The sequence below is a fragment of the Crocodylus siamensis genome, chromosome 4 (genome assembly GCF_052110815.1).
Source record: "Crocodylus siamensis isolate JL-2025a chromosome 4, ASM5211081v1, whole genome shotgun sequence".
Taxonomy (NCBI): domain Eukaryota; kingdom Metazoa; phylum Chordata; order Crocodylia; family Crocodylidae; genus Crocodylus; species Crocodylus siamensis.
Window position 1 is genome coordinate 100,788,441 of NC_143398.1, and position 15,785 is coordinate 100,804,225.

At 45.6% G+C, this 15,785-nt stretch overlaps 1 protein-coding gene across 1 annotated transcript in view; it reads right to left on the reverse strand.

The window, feature by feature from the left end:
• Positions 1 to 4,896: 4,896 nt before the first annotated feature.
• Positions 4,897 to 15,785, reverse strand: part of CRY1 (cryptochrome circadian regulator 1) — a 59,457-nt gene continuing 48,568 nt past the window's right edge. The window contains exons 11-14 of the mRNA XM_090043152.1: positions 15,172 to 15,267; positions 12,922 to 12,993; positions 12,709 to 12,816; positions 4,897 to 5,573 (exon numbers count right to left, since the gene is read on the reverse strand). Of these exons, the coding sequence (XP_089899278.1) occupies positions 12,713 to 12,816; positions 12,922 to 12,993; positions 15,172 to 15,267 (272 nt within the window). The 3' untranslated portion in view covers positions 4,897 to 5,573; positions 12,709 to 12,712. The remainder of the gene's footprint in view (positions 5,574 to 12,708; positions 12,817 to 12,921; positions 12,994 to 15,171; positions 15,268 to 15,785) is intronic.

The window sequence follows — 15,785 nt, forward strand, 5'->3', positions numbered from 1 at the left end:
GATCTGGTACACAAGGCTTGCTCACGTATGCAAAGGAGCATAGAGTTAAGGTTGTAACTTAAGCTCCCCAAATAGGTTTCCTCTGCAAATTAACATACCTAAGCCATGTCATTGATACCATGCATGTAGAATTGGCTGGAAATAAATTAGTGCTGAGCTAGCATGTGAATTTACTTGCAACTATAAATGTTTGGAGCAGTGCTGCAGTGTAGACTATTCAGGAACAAGGAAGTACTGTAGGTGAATTTGCAGAAAATCTGTTACCCTTCCCTAAAACACTTTAACTAAAGCAAAACTACTCCCCCACTCCAGTCATAGACTTAGAAATGACTGACCTCTTTTGGCTGAAACTTTAAAAAAATTCAGCCTGAAGCAGATACTGGGCATGGAATATTTTAGCACAAACGCTTATAGTTCTCAATTTTAAACAACTGACAATAGCGTTTTGGGCAGCCTTAATAAGACATGCTGTCAGTTCTGCTTGATACACATATGTAGTGTGTCTACGGAAGCCTTCCATGACAGGAAAGTACCCTTTGATTAAGGGAACTCCTACATCAGTATCCTCTCAAGAACAATCCCTTGCAAAAGTGGGAAAGAATACTTAGAGAGAAATTTACATCAACTGGTCCATCTCAAATAGACTAAAAAGTACGTCATGTTTCCACAGAAAAGCACTTAACTTTTATCCTGAAGCTTGGATGGGGTAAAATCTCAAGCAACTGCATGAGAAGATCCTCTTCTCCTGGCACGATCAGTGTATTGTCAAATCTGACTGCTGACAGCCAGCAAACTGAAAAACTGAGGGCCTTGGGGGAGGGGAAATCACTCACCTGAACAAAGATGTTACTGAGTGATCACCTGCTCAAGGCACTGAAAAAGATCATGTGTTGCTCACACACTGGAGACAGAGGCTCCTGCAAGCCTTTCCAGAGGTCCCACAAAGCTTGGCAGAGACAGAGGTTGAATGGGCCTGGTAGTTCCTTCTTCACAAAGTTTCTCGATTCTACCACAGATGACGCCGTCACCTGGAAGTCTGGCCTCAGATTGTTAGGTATGAGGAAGGCATCTGCCTCCAGCCCAACATGAACACCTTCTCCTGACAGGGTAGAGATCTGTAGACACACAGCATGTCCAGGCTCATATGCACCTGCCAGGGACAGAAAGGTCACATTGCAAAGAGGCTCATGTGGATCCCTTCCTTGGCCCAAAAAGAAAAAACTACTCAACTCTTATTCACCTGTTTGAAGGCCATGAATAGTTAACTCCTAACTTATATTTGGCAGCTATTTTTGCGTATCCTAAAACTAACTAGATAGAAAAGTGGATACAAAGGTGGGTCCCCAGTCCCTCATCAGGTTCATTCTGGGTTTGACCCTTAACCTCCCTGTTTTTAAAATCTTCATCATGGGATAATTAATAGGGGTGTGAGAAATGGGCCATATTTGATTCAGATTCAGCCCAAATCAGGGACAGCGATTCAATTTGATTCAGATCACTGTCCCTGATTTGATTTGGCTGAATCCGAATCTGAAGATTCAATGCTGATTCGGAGAATCAGCTATTTGGTCATAGACACAGCTTTACATGCTTTTTCTACATACCTTGTGGAACCAGGCGCAGATCGTGAACACTGTAGTGGGGCAGCTGGAATGTCCCACAGGAGCGTGGGCCCCCCCACTGCGTGCTCGGCGGTGAACCCGGAAGTGGACTGGAAGTACTTCTGGCCCCTTTCCGAGTCCACTGCCAAGCACTCTGGGGAGCCCCCTGAACTTCCCCCGACTTGCTAATCAGCTGCAGGGGGACCCAGGGTGCCCCCCAGACCAAGGTGGCACCAGTTGCTGAGCTGGGGGGAGAGGGTGCCTTCCCACATGCGCCCTGGCATACCTGGAAGTGCTTCTGGTCCACTTGTGAGTCTGCTGCTGAGCACGCTGGGACCCGCCCCCCCCCCCCCCCACGATCCTCTGGGACACTTTATGCGCCCCGGCATTGCAGCATTTACAAGCCACCTGGTACCTTGAGGTGCATAGAAAAAACATTTAAAGCTGTGTCTGTACCCAAATTATCAAATCTTTCCAAATCGATTCAGAGAGATTAAAGGATCTCCTGATTCAATTCGGAGATTTGGCCACCCAATCGGGCTGAATCTCCACTGAATTGAATCTGTGACCAAAGCATCACACTGACCTAATAGTTAACTGGTTCTGGCAAAACTGATGAAGACTCCCTTTGAGACAATGCTTCTGAAAGTTCAATACATTTGTCTAGAAATTTGTTTCCCAGATGGCAGTGAACTTGAGAGTGAACTTCAAGCCTTCATGACTGATCCACTTGATATTTAGACTCACCCAAGACACTGCTCCACAGTAGTATTAAAATACCATGTTAGTGAACAAACCATCTTCCCAGCATTTTTCTCTTTTCCTCACGCTCAACTTGAGCTCTCTCAAAACATCAATCCAGACTGAAGAGTTCTTCAAATACCTACCCAAATCTCCAGACATCATTTATTCTAGGTAATGATGTTTACTATCTGAATGAATATTCGACTCTATTTTATTTTGCTGTGACACGGCAGACTTTAAATTTACATGCTTCGAGATGGCTACCTAACACTGAAAACCTTGGCCTCAGATTTACTTCAATTTCACATACCTGCGAAGCAGCAACACAGTTCTCCTTGTACATTTACATTGTATTATTGCTTCTATTTGGCTTTTAAGAAGGAAGCTCACTAACATACTCAAGAACTCCACCCCCCACCACTTAACTTAGCAAAGGCCTATTTAACTCTCAAAAAAGTGTTTTATTGAGGAATATACTATATTTTGAGCTGATCCATTTTCTCCACAATTTCCTTCAACTGCTATCCCTTTGCACACATTTTAGTCTCCTGGGTTTATAAGAGTTGTCATACTTTAGTATTAACAATATAAAGAAAGACAAGAGAAAAATTCCACCTCCTCAATCAGTGTTGGCCTTAGCCACATGACTGCTACTCCCTACTCACTGTATGTGAAAATCTTGTGACTATGATTCTGTGATTGTCCTTTGGGAAACACGGCAGAGATACATGCAGCCCAAGGGCAGATTTAGCAAAGATGGGTAATAAGCCATTTTCACCACCTTTTTTTGAGTTACTCTGGGTGCCAGCATGTTCCTAAAATTAGAGAAGTTAGGAACTACTCTCCACCCTAAGCCACTTCCCTCCTGTTACTGCCGTGCCCCAAGGTCCCAGCTCATGAAAAGATGTCTAAGGTCATCTAGCACTGTGTCCTTGAGCATGGGAATTCTCCCCTGGGCAGAAAGTGAACTTTTTACGGCTGTAGCTGGGGAAAGACTTCCTCCTGAATTAGGAAAAGGAACACTCACCTTGGAATTCTGCTTCTTTGAAGGTCTTTTGGACACCTTTCCAAACCTTCATTCCATCCAAGTTTGAAGTGTAGTTTTGAGATGTTTTCTTCCAGTTTACTTCTGATCTTTCACCTCACACTTCGATTAAGCTTTTCCTCTTGGATGTTTCACCTTACTTTCAGGCCAAGTAAAAGACTACACTGTTTAGATGGTAGCATTTGTTCCTAGCAGGTACTGGCACATAGTTATCTAATAGCATCTTGTTTTGAAAAGGTAAAGAGGTCTTTTCAAAAGGCACTTTCTACCTTTATTCTATAATTTTCAAATTTTACATTAGCAAAATGAGCAAGCTAGATATAAAAGGTTTCTTCATGTGCATTTTGTTAACCCTGTGTCTTACTAAGAGGCCTTTATTTGCTGCTTGGGCTAATTTATGTAAAATGCTTAACATCTGGTTGTCAGTTTCTAGTGTTCAGCCCTTTTCATAAAGAACAAAAGACTCTACAGTTCAAACAGTGGAGTAGTCCAGAAACAAAAAAACCAAACAGGCAAAAAGCAAGGATTCATGTAGTAGTGTGTTATTAGTTTTGTTACTGTACCTGAGCTGGTACTCAAGAACATTATCATAAATGTCACTATATCACTACAGATAATGGATCATAGCAACATCTTGTACAGTTCAGTATTTGGCCATGAACATATTACCAATTTGTATTACATAGGTCTGGGTTTGAGTGTGTAACTTCAAGTTCATATATAATACCAAGAAGAAATACCCATGACTAAATTATGATCCATCAAATATCTGCTCCTGACAGCATGTAGCAACTCAAATGAGAATCAGTTCACTTGTTCATAAATGGACCTTGCTGTATGTAGAATTTAAAAATTCAGGTTGCTCCTTCAGGGATCCTCATGTTTTTGGGAAGTTTCTAGCTTTTGTAATTATCCTAAAACCTTCAGATTAAAAACACATTAATCAGTACACCTGAATGGATTTGCAAAAAAATTATCACTGCTTCAAAGAAGTAAACTTAGTTGCAGTGCAGTAAAGGCTACCCAGACTGAGAGTCACAATCACAGGTGCAATGCAAAACAAGCATAAGGCAGCCAATGAAGGAGGCAGGAGCTCTGTGGGGAGAAAGAGATGGTCACTGTAACTACATACTATCATAATGCATGTGCATAAAAGGAGGCTAAGTTAAAAGCCATGGGCAAACAATTTTGTTGCATCCTAAATTCTGAATGTTCTAAAACCCTATTTTTAAATCATGGAAATAGTTTCTCATAATTTTATACATCAGGCCAGAGCAAATCTAGCTACCTATAAATTTTTGGCTTGGCTACTACACATAGTTGTAACGAACTGGAGACTACATAGTCACCCACCCTAATTCTGAACACCATTTCTTTCCCCTCCTTCCCCTACCCTCAGTATTTTTGTTTGTTTGTTTGTTTTTGGGGGGGGGCGGCAGAGGAGAAGGAGCAGAAAAGTAAACATATAACCAACACAATAAATAATAAAAGCCGCTGAGACCTATGCATCTGTATGTACATTTTTTATTAACAACGTTGTCTCAGCTGTGACTGAACAAGGCAATTGGGGAATACAAGGACTGGACATATACATGACAACTTTACAAGTTTTTGACAAAAAAATATTGGCGTGACTTCTATACAGCTGTTTTTAATAAAGGTGACAACTCAAACACAGTCTTAAGTGCTTACATTAGGAAAATATGTAGAAGTTGGATCGTACAGAGGTCATTCCAAGTCTAAAAATATTAGTAGTTTAAAAAAAAAAACTCCAAACCACTCCACCTCTACCTGGAAAGTCCCCATTTTACATATCCTCCATTACAGTCGTTCCTGTTGCCATACATGGAATATCAAAAATATATTGATGGGTCTATCACTAATTATGAATATTTATATTTACATTAAGTTAACAAATGCCTTGACCAAATGCTTTATATACAAATCTCAATTTGCCCTGTGTGAAATAGTCATTAAAAAGTTAAAAACCATAGAAATGCCAGTTAGAAATAATGCATTCCAAAAATTGAACTTGTTTACAACAATTCAGAATGTTGGAAAATAATTTATGAAAAAGCATGATACTTTAATACAAATATTCTCACAACACTTTAGCTCCAATACAGAATGAGTGAATTTTCCCCTGAATGTTTTTTTCTGTGATATCTTCTCTTCCAACTATGCTGTAAGAAAAATAAAATTATGCATCAGTCGAGGAAAACTTTTGATTAAGCTGGTTTATACGGGTTCTCTTCAAAAGAAAAACTCTGCTTGTAATGTTACTGCAGTGACCATCTTAGTGCACATAACTGTACAAGAGCATAAAGACTATGTTTGATGACCTTTACAATAAAGTATCTAATAAAAAAAATTTGCACAATGTGAAGCCTTGCTGTTGAAATATAATTTATATATCATAATAATGTTCATCAGAAAGTTTATAGTGACATTGGTTAGGCTGGTGTTCAGAAAGAGCTTTACTATACCTTCAAAACAAAATACCGACTAATATTTTTTAAACATTGTCTACCAATGTGGAATCAAGCCACAAGAAAAACCCATCACACAACTGCAGTTTTGTTACAACTTGCGGAAATCTAAAGATATGTGGGTGCTGATAATTCATGACAGAGTGATGAAGTAACATATTCAGTGAACTCCAAACAGATGAAAAAGCCATTCCACTGTAATTCTGACCTTGAACATGCATTTAAAAATCTCTCATCAAAATAAAATTACAATGTCCTCATAAAAGCTAAAAGCAAACTCTTGTGTGTTCCACAGTCCATGAAGTGTCTCAACAGGATATGCAACTTAGTTGAACCTCCAATTTAAATAGATTCCTATTCTGGTACATGCAAGTTGCTACATCTGCTCCAACATTAGAGACAAGTTTCCAAAAGGTGGGGTTTCTCTCTATGTAATACAGATGCAACTTGCAGCATTGGAGATAGAAATAATGGATAGAGTACAGTGGAGCTCAATAGCTCAACCAAGACAGCTGAACAGCTACCGAGTCTTGGTCCTAGGGCCTGTACCAGTAAAAGGTACTCCAGCCCCAGTTGCCTCTACCTCTGCTGGAGCAAGAGGGAGGAGAGATCCTGAAGCTAGAATCCCTACAGCAGGAGCCTCACACCACAGCCATGGACTCCTGCTGGGGCTCCAGAGGTTTCCACAGTGGGAGCACTCTTCTGGGCAGGGGGCACTCTCTGAACAACGCCACTCGGGTTTCCTGCCAGATTTGCACCTGCACTGCCCCTACAGCCTAGCTCTACAGCCCTCAAATCCCCACTGCCTCTATGCTCCCAGGAGAAGGGGAGAGGAGAGGTCAGTGGATTGAGACCTGGAGCCAGATATCCTAGTACCTTTGCCACATACCTGTCTTTCCTGCAGCAGCCCACCTCTGCCAGACCCCTGCTCCTACCACTGTTGCCACTGGACAGGACTCCACCTCTCCATCCCCCAATCACCCCCCCATGCCCTGACAGTATCCTTTGCCACCCCCCACCCGGAGAGCAACCAACTGTCACCGCTTTTTGGAATCATTCCAGTGGGGGGCGGGGGGTCAGGACAGGAGCTGCTCATATGTCCCCCAGCTGAAATCTCCAAATGTGCCTCACTTCGAAACATTGTACTTGTCATATGTACTGACCAACCTAATTCAGGGCGGCCACCCACCGATTTCATGGGCAGAACGCGGGGCCCATCAGTCGTTTTGTGGGTAGAGCATGGCAGCCGCCCCCCACCCCCCAATTGGCTAATGGGGTCCACTGGCCCTGCTCCTTGCCACCGATTGGCTGCAAGGGCTGCCTGTCATGAAGCCTCACCCTGCTGATTGGCTGCACTGGTGTCTGTCACAAAGCCCCACCCTTAACCACCAATTGGTGAGGCCACATAGCAGGCAGCCCTCATAGCCAATCAGTGGTGAGGGGTGGCAGTCTCCTTGTTGGCAGTCCTTTGAGTAGGCAGCGCCCCCCGCCCCCACCTCCCTTTCTTGCCTGGCAGGCTGCTGCAGCACCCTGAGGACTGCCAAGGCTCCCTCTGGTGAGCCAGCATTTTATTTTCCATAAGTTTCCCCCCACACCGTGCATTTCATGGGCAATGCCAGATTTTGCAAAATCATGAATTCTGTGGGTCCCTAGTTATACACATTGCAATGTGAAGTATGACTTTTCTAATCCAACCAACCAACTAAAAGCCTCAGTCTCATACCTCGATTACAGAATCCTTTTTCTATGGCTTAGAAAAATGTCTCAGTCATCCATTCAGAATGCCGCTGCGGAGATCATTTTCCTAACCTTTCTTTTTTTGCATTTCTCCACTGGTTCCCTTCTCTCTCAAAGACGCTCATCTTCACTTCCAAAACCTGTCATGATCTATACCAGTGAGTCTCAACAAGGGGGCCATGAGATGCTTTTAAGGGTACTACACAACATATTAGTAGTTAGGCGTGCAAACATCCACACAACTCGCAAGATAAACCCAGAGATTTCAAATAGGAATCCATAGCATCAAAAACATTCTGACCTGCTAGGGTTTTTCCAAGTTCTTTGCAATACAGGTCTCCCTCAATGTATGCGGTATGTGTGTTCCTGGAGAATGGCGCATTAAGCAAACCCACTTTACCACATAACACATAGGGATAGGTTCCCATGGCAGTGATGGAGGGAGGGAGGGAAGAAGGAAGTGAGGCTGGGACTAGGGAAGGGGAGCCGCTCCCCTGGGAGCAGCTGACACCAGCTGCCTGCACCAGGGCACAGTGCAGCCCAGTGGCTGCAGGCAGCCGCTCCAGCATGGATTAGGGTGAATAGGGACTGGCAGAGCCCTGGGGGGGTTGGGACACAGTGCAGCCTAGCTGCTACAGGCAGCTGGTGTCAGCTGCTTCTGGGGCCGGGACAAATGCTGTGCCCCACACCGCCTGGGGCTCCACTTGTTCACACTTACCCCACCCCATGCTGGAGCAGCCCCAGGAACAGCTGACACCAGCTACCTGCACCAGGGCACAGTGCAGTCCAGCTGCTACAAGCAAGTGGAGTTGGCAGCTCCTGGGGCTGCTCCAGCATGGGCTGGGGTGAGCGGGGACTGGCAGAGCCCTGGAGGGCTTGAGGCATGGTGCAGCCCAGCTGCTACAGGCAGCTGGTGTCAGCCACTCCCGGAGCCAGGGTAAGTTCCGCACCCTGTACCACCTGGGGCTCTACTTGTTCACACTCACCCCAGCCTGCGCTGGATGACTGACACCAGCTGCCTGCACCGGATGACTGACACCAGCTGCCTGCACCAGGGCACGGTGTGGCCTAGGAGCAATGGTGAGTGTATACAAGCGGAGCCCAAGCAGGGGGGATCATGGTGCAGCCCTGCAGCTGTAGGCATCTGGTGCCAACAGCTCCTGGGGCCGCTGCAGCCGGGGCTGGTCCTTTCCCCTCCCCCCACAGACTTACCTGCTTGGGCAGGGGGGTCATCTATGATGATCATATATGGGTCTAAATATGCTCATCACATAAGAGAGAATAAGCATATAAAGAACCCATGTAAATTGAGGGAAACCTGTACAACAATTGCTCTATGTTTTTCCCCGCAGTCAAAAGAGTGAAAGCTTAAGGCTGGCATTTTCTGAGGGGTGTCTCAAGTCTAATGAGGAGTCTCTTGAGCCTGAAAACTGCCCTATAAACCCCCCAACCTCAGTGTCAATAAACAGACCTTGCACTCACCTGTAAACTGAAAACACAACACCTTCTTCATAGTTTCTCCTATGCTGACCACTCACATTTAGAAAGATCTCCATGTAAACATCCACAAAGCCTCTTCATTGTTCTTCTTAAGCTAGATGATACTTGAGATTCTTTCCAGCCTTCTGACTCTACCATTCAATTCCCCCTAAAGAAAACTCTTGGGCCTTGGTGCCTAGACAACACAGAGTGTCCTGATGCTCCTGCTGATGCTTAGAAAGCCCAGAGGTACCTGGCTAAAGGATCTTGTTCTTTTGTTTACAGTCAACCAAGTGTCAAATTAAAAGTCTTGAAGAAATTATTTTCTAAGGCAGATAGATAAGAACTACGTGGGTTTTATTCTTCTTTTGTAGTCAGGCAGAGTCTTTTTCCTAGGATCCTCTGAGCATATATTAGCTGCTTACTTTTCTACCACTGCAGGGGCAGTGCATTTGTAGTGCCCTAGTCACAGCTGCTCTTTCCCCACAGAATACTGAACAATGCTCTTGGCGTTTCTGGATTGGCACTTTCTAGTTAGGGTGAGTAAGAGATTGGAGTCCACCATTTTTCACAATCTTGGGGTAAGTGGTTGCTTGCAAATGCAGAGGACTAGACTCAATGGCCCAGGAGGCTCCTTCTAGTCCTATGTTCCCAAAAACTTTGCAATTGCTTGGCTGCTGCACACTAAGACCACCCATCGTCTTTCTCCTAGACCAATAGAGTTGTGTTGTTTCTTCATAGTATTTCCATCTGCCTATATCGGGCTGGGCAAAATATGGCCCTCAGGCCACAGCTCCCCATGGGGCTGAGCCCCACTTGCTCCCACCCAGGCAGGCCATGCCTGCATGCCCCCGAGCCCCAGCCAGTATGTTGCTTCTGGCAGGGCTGTTCCCAGTGTGGCTGCAGCCAGCTGGATATTCCTCTGTTCCTCTCACCTCCAGCATAAGCTGCCAGGCTGAAGATCCCCCCACTGGAGTGGTGCAGCAGGGACAGAAGTGGGAAGAGGAGAGGCCACTGGAGGCTAGGGAAACAAAGCAGCACCTGGTCAGCTGCAGCCACAGTGGGAATAGCCTCACCAGGAGCTACGCGTTAGCTCCCCTGTTCTGTTCCCCTTACCGCCAACTGCCGCTCTTGCTGCTGCCATGCTGTGCCACGCTGCACCGCTCTGGGAAGGTTGAAGCTTCAGCAGGAGACCCCTGCCCAGTGTATGGAAATCCAGCTCTAGCTCCTGGCCACCTTTCACCTGCTCCACCCGCCTGCAGGGGCTGCTCATCAAGCCGGGTGGGCAAAGTGGGTGGAAGGCGGCTGGGAGCTGGAGCCGGAGCTTGACATGCTGGGCAGGAACCCCCTGCCTGCTGCAATTCCCCACTCACCCAGGCAGAAGTAGTGGCAGCTGCAGCTGGAGGTGCAAGGGAAGCTGAACAGCCCTGCTGGCCCACAGCCTAGCATAGCACAACCAGCTGCAAGGCTGGGGACCACATGGAGTCAACCCAGCCCCTTCCATTCCCTCTGTGCCATGCTGTGTGGGTCCCAGCTTTACAGTGGGGAACTGCATGCTGCCAGGATGAGATGGGCCAAACTGAGCAGGCTCCAAGCTGCACCACATGGTTCCCACATAGCACAGCACAGACTGGACCAGCTGGGCTGGGCTGGGCTGGCCCTGTGCCATACTGTGTGCATCCTGGCCTTGCAGATGAGAATCATGCAGCACAGCTGGGCCAGGCTGGGCTGGTTCCGTGCCATGCCGCGCAGTCCCTGACCCAGCAGCTAGGACTGCACTGTGCTGGGCTGGGCCGGGCTGGCCCCGGGCCACACCATATGGGTCCCAGCCTTGCAGCTGGGAACTGTGTGCAGCATCCAAGATGGGACAGGCACAGCTGGCTCCCCACCTCCCACCATACCCCTAACAGACCCACACCCTCCCATGGCCCCACACAATCCCACCCCTCAACCATAATCACATACAGACACCCTCCCAGACACCACCCACCATACCCACACCCTCCCACCCCAGCCACAAACCCCACAACCCTCCATAGCCCCCACATACACAATCCCTGTCACAGGATGGGGTCCCCAGGGATGGCTGTGATGCCCCTAGGGCACCCTGACCATGCCAATCTTGCCCAACAGGCACTCTTTTCCTCACCTGCCACATCTTGGTAACTATAATAACTAGGGAGGCTGCCCTCAAGTTTGTGCTTTGGACACAGTCCTGATGGACCTCACTGAACCTCGTGGGTTCTTGGGCCCCTTGTGGGTCCTGCTAAAAGTGGTTGCCTCATGGGGTACCCTCAGCCTTATGGACTAGATGCGCAGCTCCAAAACCACCCCTTTACCACTCCAAGCCTCACAGATGATATATAAAAGTTGTCTCTCTAGGGCCTTGCTATAGCTCAGCCTCCTGTTATCACCGGGCTGCAGAGAGCTCCTGGCCACCTGCAGAGCTCCTGGCCATACTGGCGCTGGGCTTTCCACAGCCCCTTTGTCACTGAGCCCTATGGTGCTGGGGTCTCCACACTGTAGTGGGCCCCCAATGAGACCACCTCCTCCCCCAGTAGCCTCAGCCTGGTCCACCAGTTTATAAACAGCAACCAAAATATGAGCCCCTGAGCTATAACATAATACAAGCAGTTCACGGTGCGCTCTGTCCCTTTAAAAGTCAAACATCCCTCCCAGCACCAAATGCCTTGTAGGCCAGGGTACCTGGTGAGCTGCTGGAGCCCCATTAGCTCTATATGCAGCATATCAGGCAGCCTAAGCATCTCTGGGCAATTTTCCCCTGAAGGCTCCTTCCCCTGGTTGCTGCAAGAAAACTAACTCTCCGGTCCCAGCCCTGGGGTTTATGTGCACCCAGGACCCTGCCTTCTTCTGGTCAGCTGACTGGGTGCACGTGCAGGCTAATTCTCTCATTAGCCCGCTGCCAGAGTAATTTGCACCTGGGGGGTTTCTGCCTGGCTGCTAGGGCCCTCTCTCTAGGCAGTTTCTGCCCTTAAAAGAGCAGGCACCTTAGTGACCTGCAACATCCAACCACACAACCCTCACATGTCTCCTTAATCCCCCACACAATATGCAAGAGTAAGAGTGCATTTTGAGCTAGTATGCAATCGCCTCTAGATATACTATGCAAACACAAATTGGGACAGAAATATTTTCTTAAATAAAATTAAAAGTTATAGTAGGTGTTTGATTTTTTTAGTACGATTTGGTTTTCTTCCCCCCCATTTCAAGATGGCACTACCCCTCACCCCCCCTGTAATATTTCCGGGGCAAAGGTCAGGGGCAGGATTTCTGGTCACAAGATGGCAACCAGGAGACAAGGCAACTGTCAAGAGGGTGGGGCTACCCATGCAACCCTCAACAGATCACTAAAACTTGTTAAGCAGCCCTCCAGCTGAAATAACTGCCCATCCCTGGCTTATATCTATATCTTGCCTCCTGTCTTATGCTTAACCTTTGTGTTATTTGGTTTTACAGCATGTAGCGAAGAAGTGTCTTGGTCATTAACAATGACTTAGAGATACTATAATATTAGAAACATTCGGATACGACATTTTCACACAAAAATAATTTATTTAAAATAGCAAGATACTTCGCAGTACTCATTTCTCACCATTTTAATTAGTGCTTTGTCGCTGGACTTTTGGTCCAATGCTCTGGGTTTCTTCTTCTGGATTTGGACGCTTCCCTGCACTTATACTACTGCTGAGAGATGTTCTTCCTGTCAAATTAAACAACACCTAACTTAAGAATCTATTTTGCTTTTATGAAAACATAACAAATCAGCTTTTTAATGCAGCTATAATGACATCTCTTAAAATGTTACCTTGTTGCAGCAAATGTGATTGCTGATTGTCTCCATGAGGAAAATGCAAAATACTGCTTGCTTGAAAGTAACCTGTTAAAAAAAGGGGGAGGCGGGGGGAGAAAACAGAAGTGATCATAAATATGCACTGTATTTTCATATTATTCACAACAGTTACTCTTCTGTTCCATTTATAAGTCAACATTTTTACCTGTCAAAAAGGGGAAGCATAAAAGAGGTCGGTCTACTTTTTCATAGAGTCGATCTACAATCAGATCAAGTATGGGACATTGTTGTGTCAATTAACCACTTGCATGGAAAAGGGGAGTAAAATCTCAACAACCCTCTACCCTTATCACCAAGAATAATTCCTAATGAATGCTCTTGCTTGCAGAAAAAACAAAAAAACCCAAAATCTGAGCAGTAAATTACCTCGGCACAACACACAGTTAAGTAAAATGATCTGCTGCACACTGTATATACACACAACTTTGCTAAAGCTTACAGAAATACTAGTTTTGGCACTGGCCAATCTCCTCCTATTTCTATCCCTCCAATACAGGGGCAGGCAATTATTTTGGGCAGAGGGCTGCTTACTGAGTTTTGGCAAGCCATCAAGGGCCGCATGGTACAGATGCATATTAATTTTCTAAACTTTTTTAGGCGCCCCACAGGCCGGATAGAATGGCCTAGCAGGCCACATCTGGCCTGCGGGCCACATTTTGCCCACCCCTGCTCTAATATGATAGGAGTTGGCTTCTTGAACATGGAAGAAAAAAAAGGAAATTTGGCAAAAAGACACATTATATGATCTGTGCAAGTTACCCAACTGGAAGCCTTAAAGTTTTGAATTCTTTATCAATCAAACACATACAATCAGAAGCAAGAGTACATGTTCCTGTTCTGCACAGCCATTATACTTCAGGTATGTTCTGGATGCCTCTCAGAAATCAGAGTGGAGTCCAGTTCAAGTGCCTACCAGTCAACCTACTGGCTTCTCATTACAAGTCTCAGCTGATGGCAACTCTGATTGTCATTTTAAGACATGGACACAGGAAACCGGCTATACACAATAGGGCTGTGCAAAGCTTCAGTCTGATTCGATTCGGCAGAGATTCAGTGGCCAAGTCTCCTAATCCAAATCAAATCACAGGATCCTTTAATCTCTCCAAATGGATTTGAAACCCTCCGAATCAATTTGGAGAGATTTGGACAGATTCAGCGATTTGAATGTATTTACAGCTTTAAATGTTTTTTCTACATACATCTAGTTAGCAGGGGCTCGTGAACACTGCAATGCTGGGGCACATGGAGTGTCCCTCAGAAGCACAGGGGGCTCCCCAGCGTGCTCGGCAGCAGATCCGGAAGTGGACCAGAAGCACTTCCAGTCCATTTCCTGATCCACCCCCCTGCACCCTCCGGCTCCGCGACGTACCTCCGGGGCCTGGGGGGGCACCCGGGGTCTCCCTGCAGCCCACTGCTGAGCCAGGAGGGCATGAAGGGGCCCCCAGCACACTCCCTGGCAGTCCCCAGGAGTGGACTAGAAGTACTTCTGGTCCACTTCTGGGTTCCCTGTCAGGCATGCTGGAGAACGCCCCCCATGCTCCTCTGGGATGCTCCATCTGCCCCAGTGAGCCGTGCCTGCTACTTCAAGGTATTTGGAAAAAAAAACCTTTAAAAGCTGTGCTTGTGTCTGAATCATTGATTCTCCAAATCAGCATCGAATCTTCAGATTCGGATTTGACCCAATCAAATCAGGGACAGTGATCCAAATCAACATATTGAATCACTGTCCCTGATTCAGGCAAAATTGGATCGAATAGGGCCCATTTTGCACAGCCTAAATACGTTCCTATCAAACACACAAGGTCAAGAAACAGTATTTATTTCCTCTACTACCTTGCAGTTCTAATGATCTAGAAGGTATCATTTTTAAGGTAAAAATATCTTTTAAATAACCTTTAATTTTTATGCTGGGATTTTTCCAAAGATCACAGTAAAATACCCTTTTTCAACCCACTAAATACTGAAGCTACTATTCTCCCTTACTTGATTGTGGAAAAAGCTGTTTGTGTTTGAAAACTTAAAATCTCAAAGAACAGATATCCCTAAATTAAGATAAATATAAATTACAGTTTTGACAAAGACAACTGAGCCAGCTCAGTCTTGAAACTGTTGCTGTCAGCAAAATAATCAATACAAGGCATTTTGAGAATTTTAATTCCAAGAATTTGCACATTCTCTGTAAACATTTTACTTGCTGAATAATACCTTGCTGCTGAATTCCATTAGATCCCACATGAGACTCTCCCAGTGCACATGGCTGAACACTCACTGTATGACCATCGCTTGTTCCCATCTGAGCTCCTATGGACAAGAAAAGAAAAAAGAAAAAAAAAAAAATCAACCTAAATTTAAGTGCATGCAGTACAAAACAGCTTAACTGTTTAAATAAAATGTCACGTCTGAAAGACTAGTTGTTTGGAAGCCTATAACATTTTCTGAAGTTATAAATAGATGTAACAACTGTATCAGTATCAAATGGTACAGTACAAGCTGTTAACAATGCAATCCTTACTTCTAAGGGATTCTGTAGCAATACAAACACAGGAAAACCACTCCAACTTTAGCTGTGAATCATCCAGGGTGATTTATCTCAGATGCACTGCCACAGGATCATACAAATGAAACACTTAAAACCCAATAGATAGTGCTTACCTAGAACAGGTCCCCTTCCCCTTTAAAAGCAGTTAAAATGTACATTTTGTCATCCCTTTATGTATAAGAGTATAAATCAGGAGTGCACTGATAAACATTTTTTTGGCCAATACCAATGGCCGATTATTAACCAGGCACACTGGCCGATACCGATCCAATTGCTGACA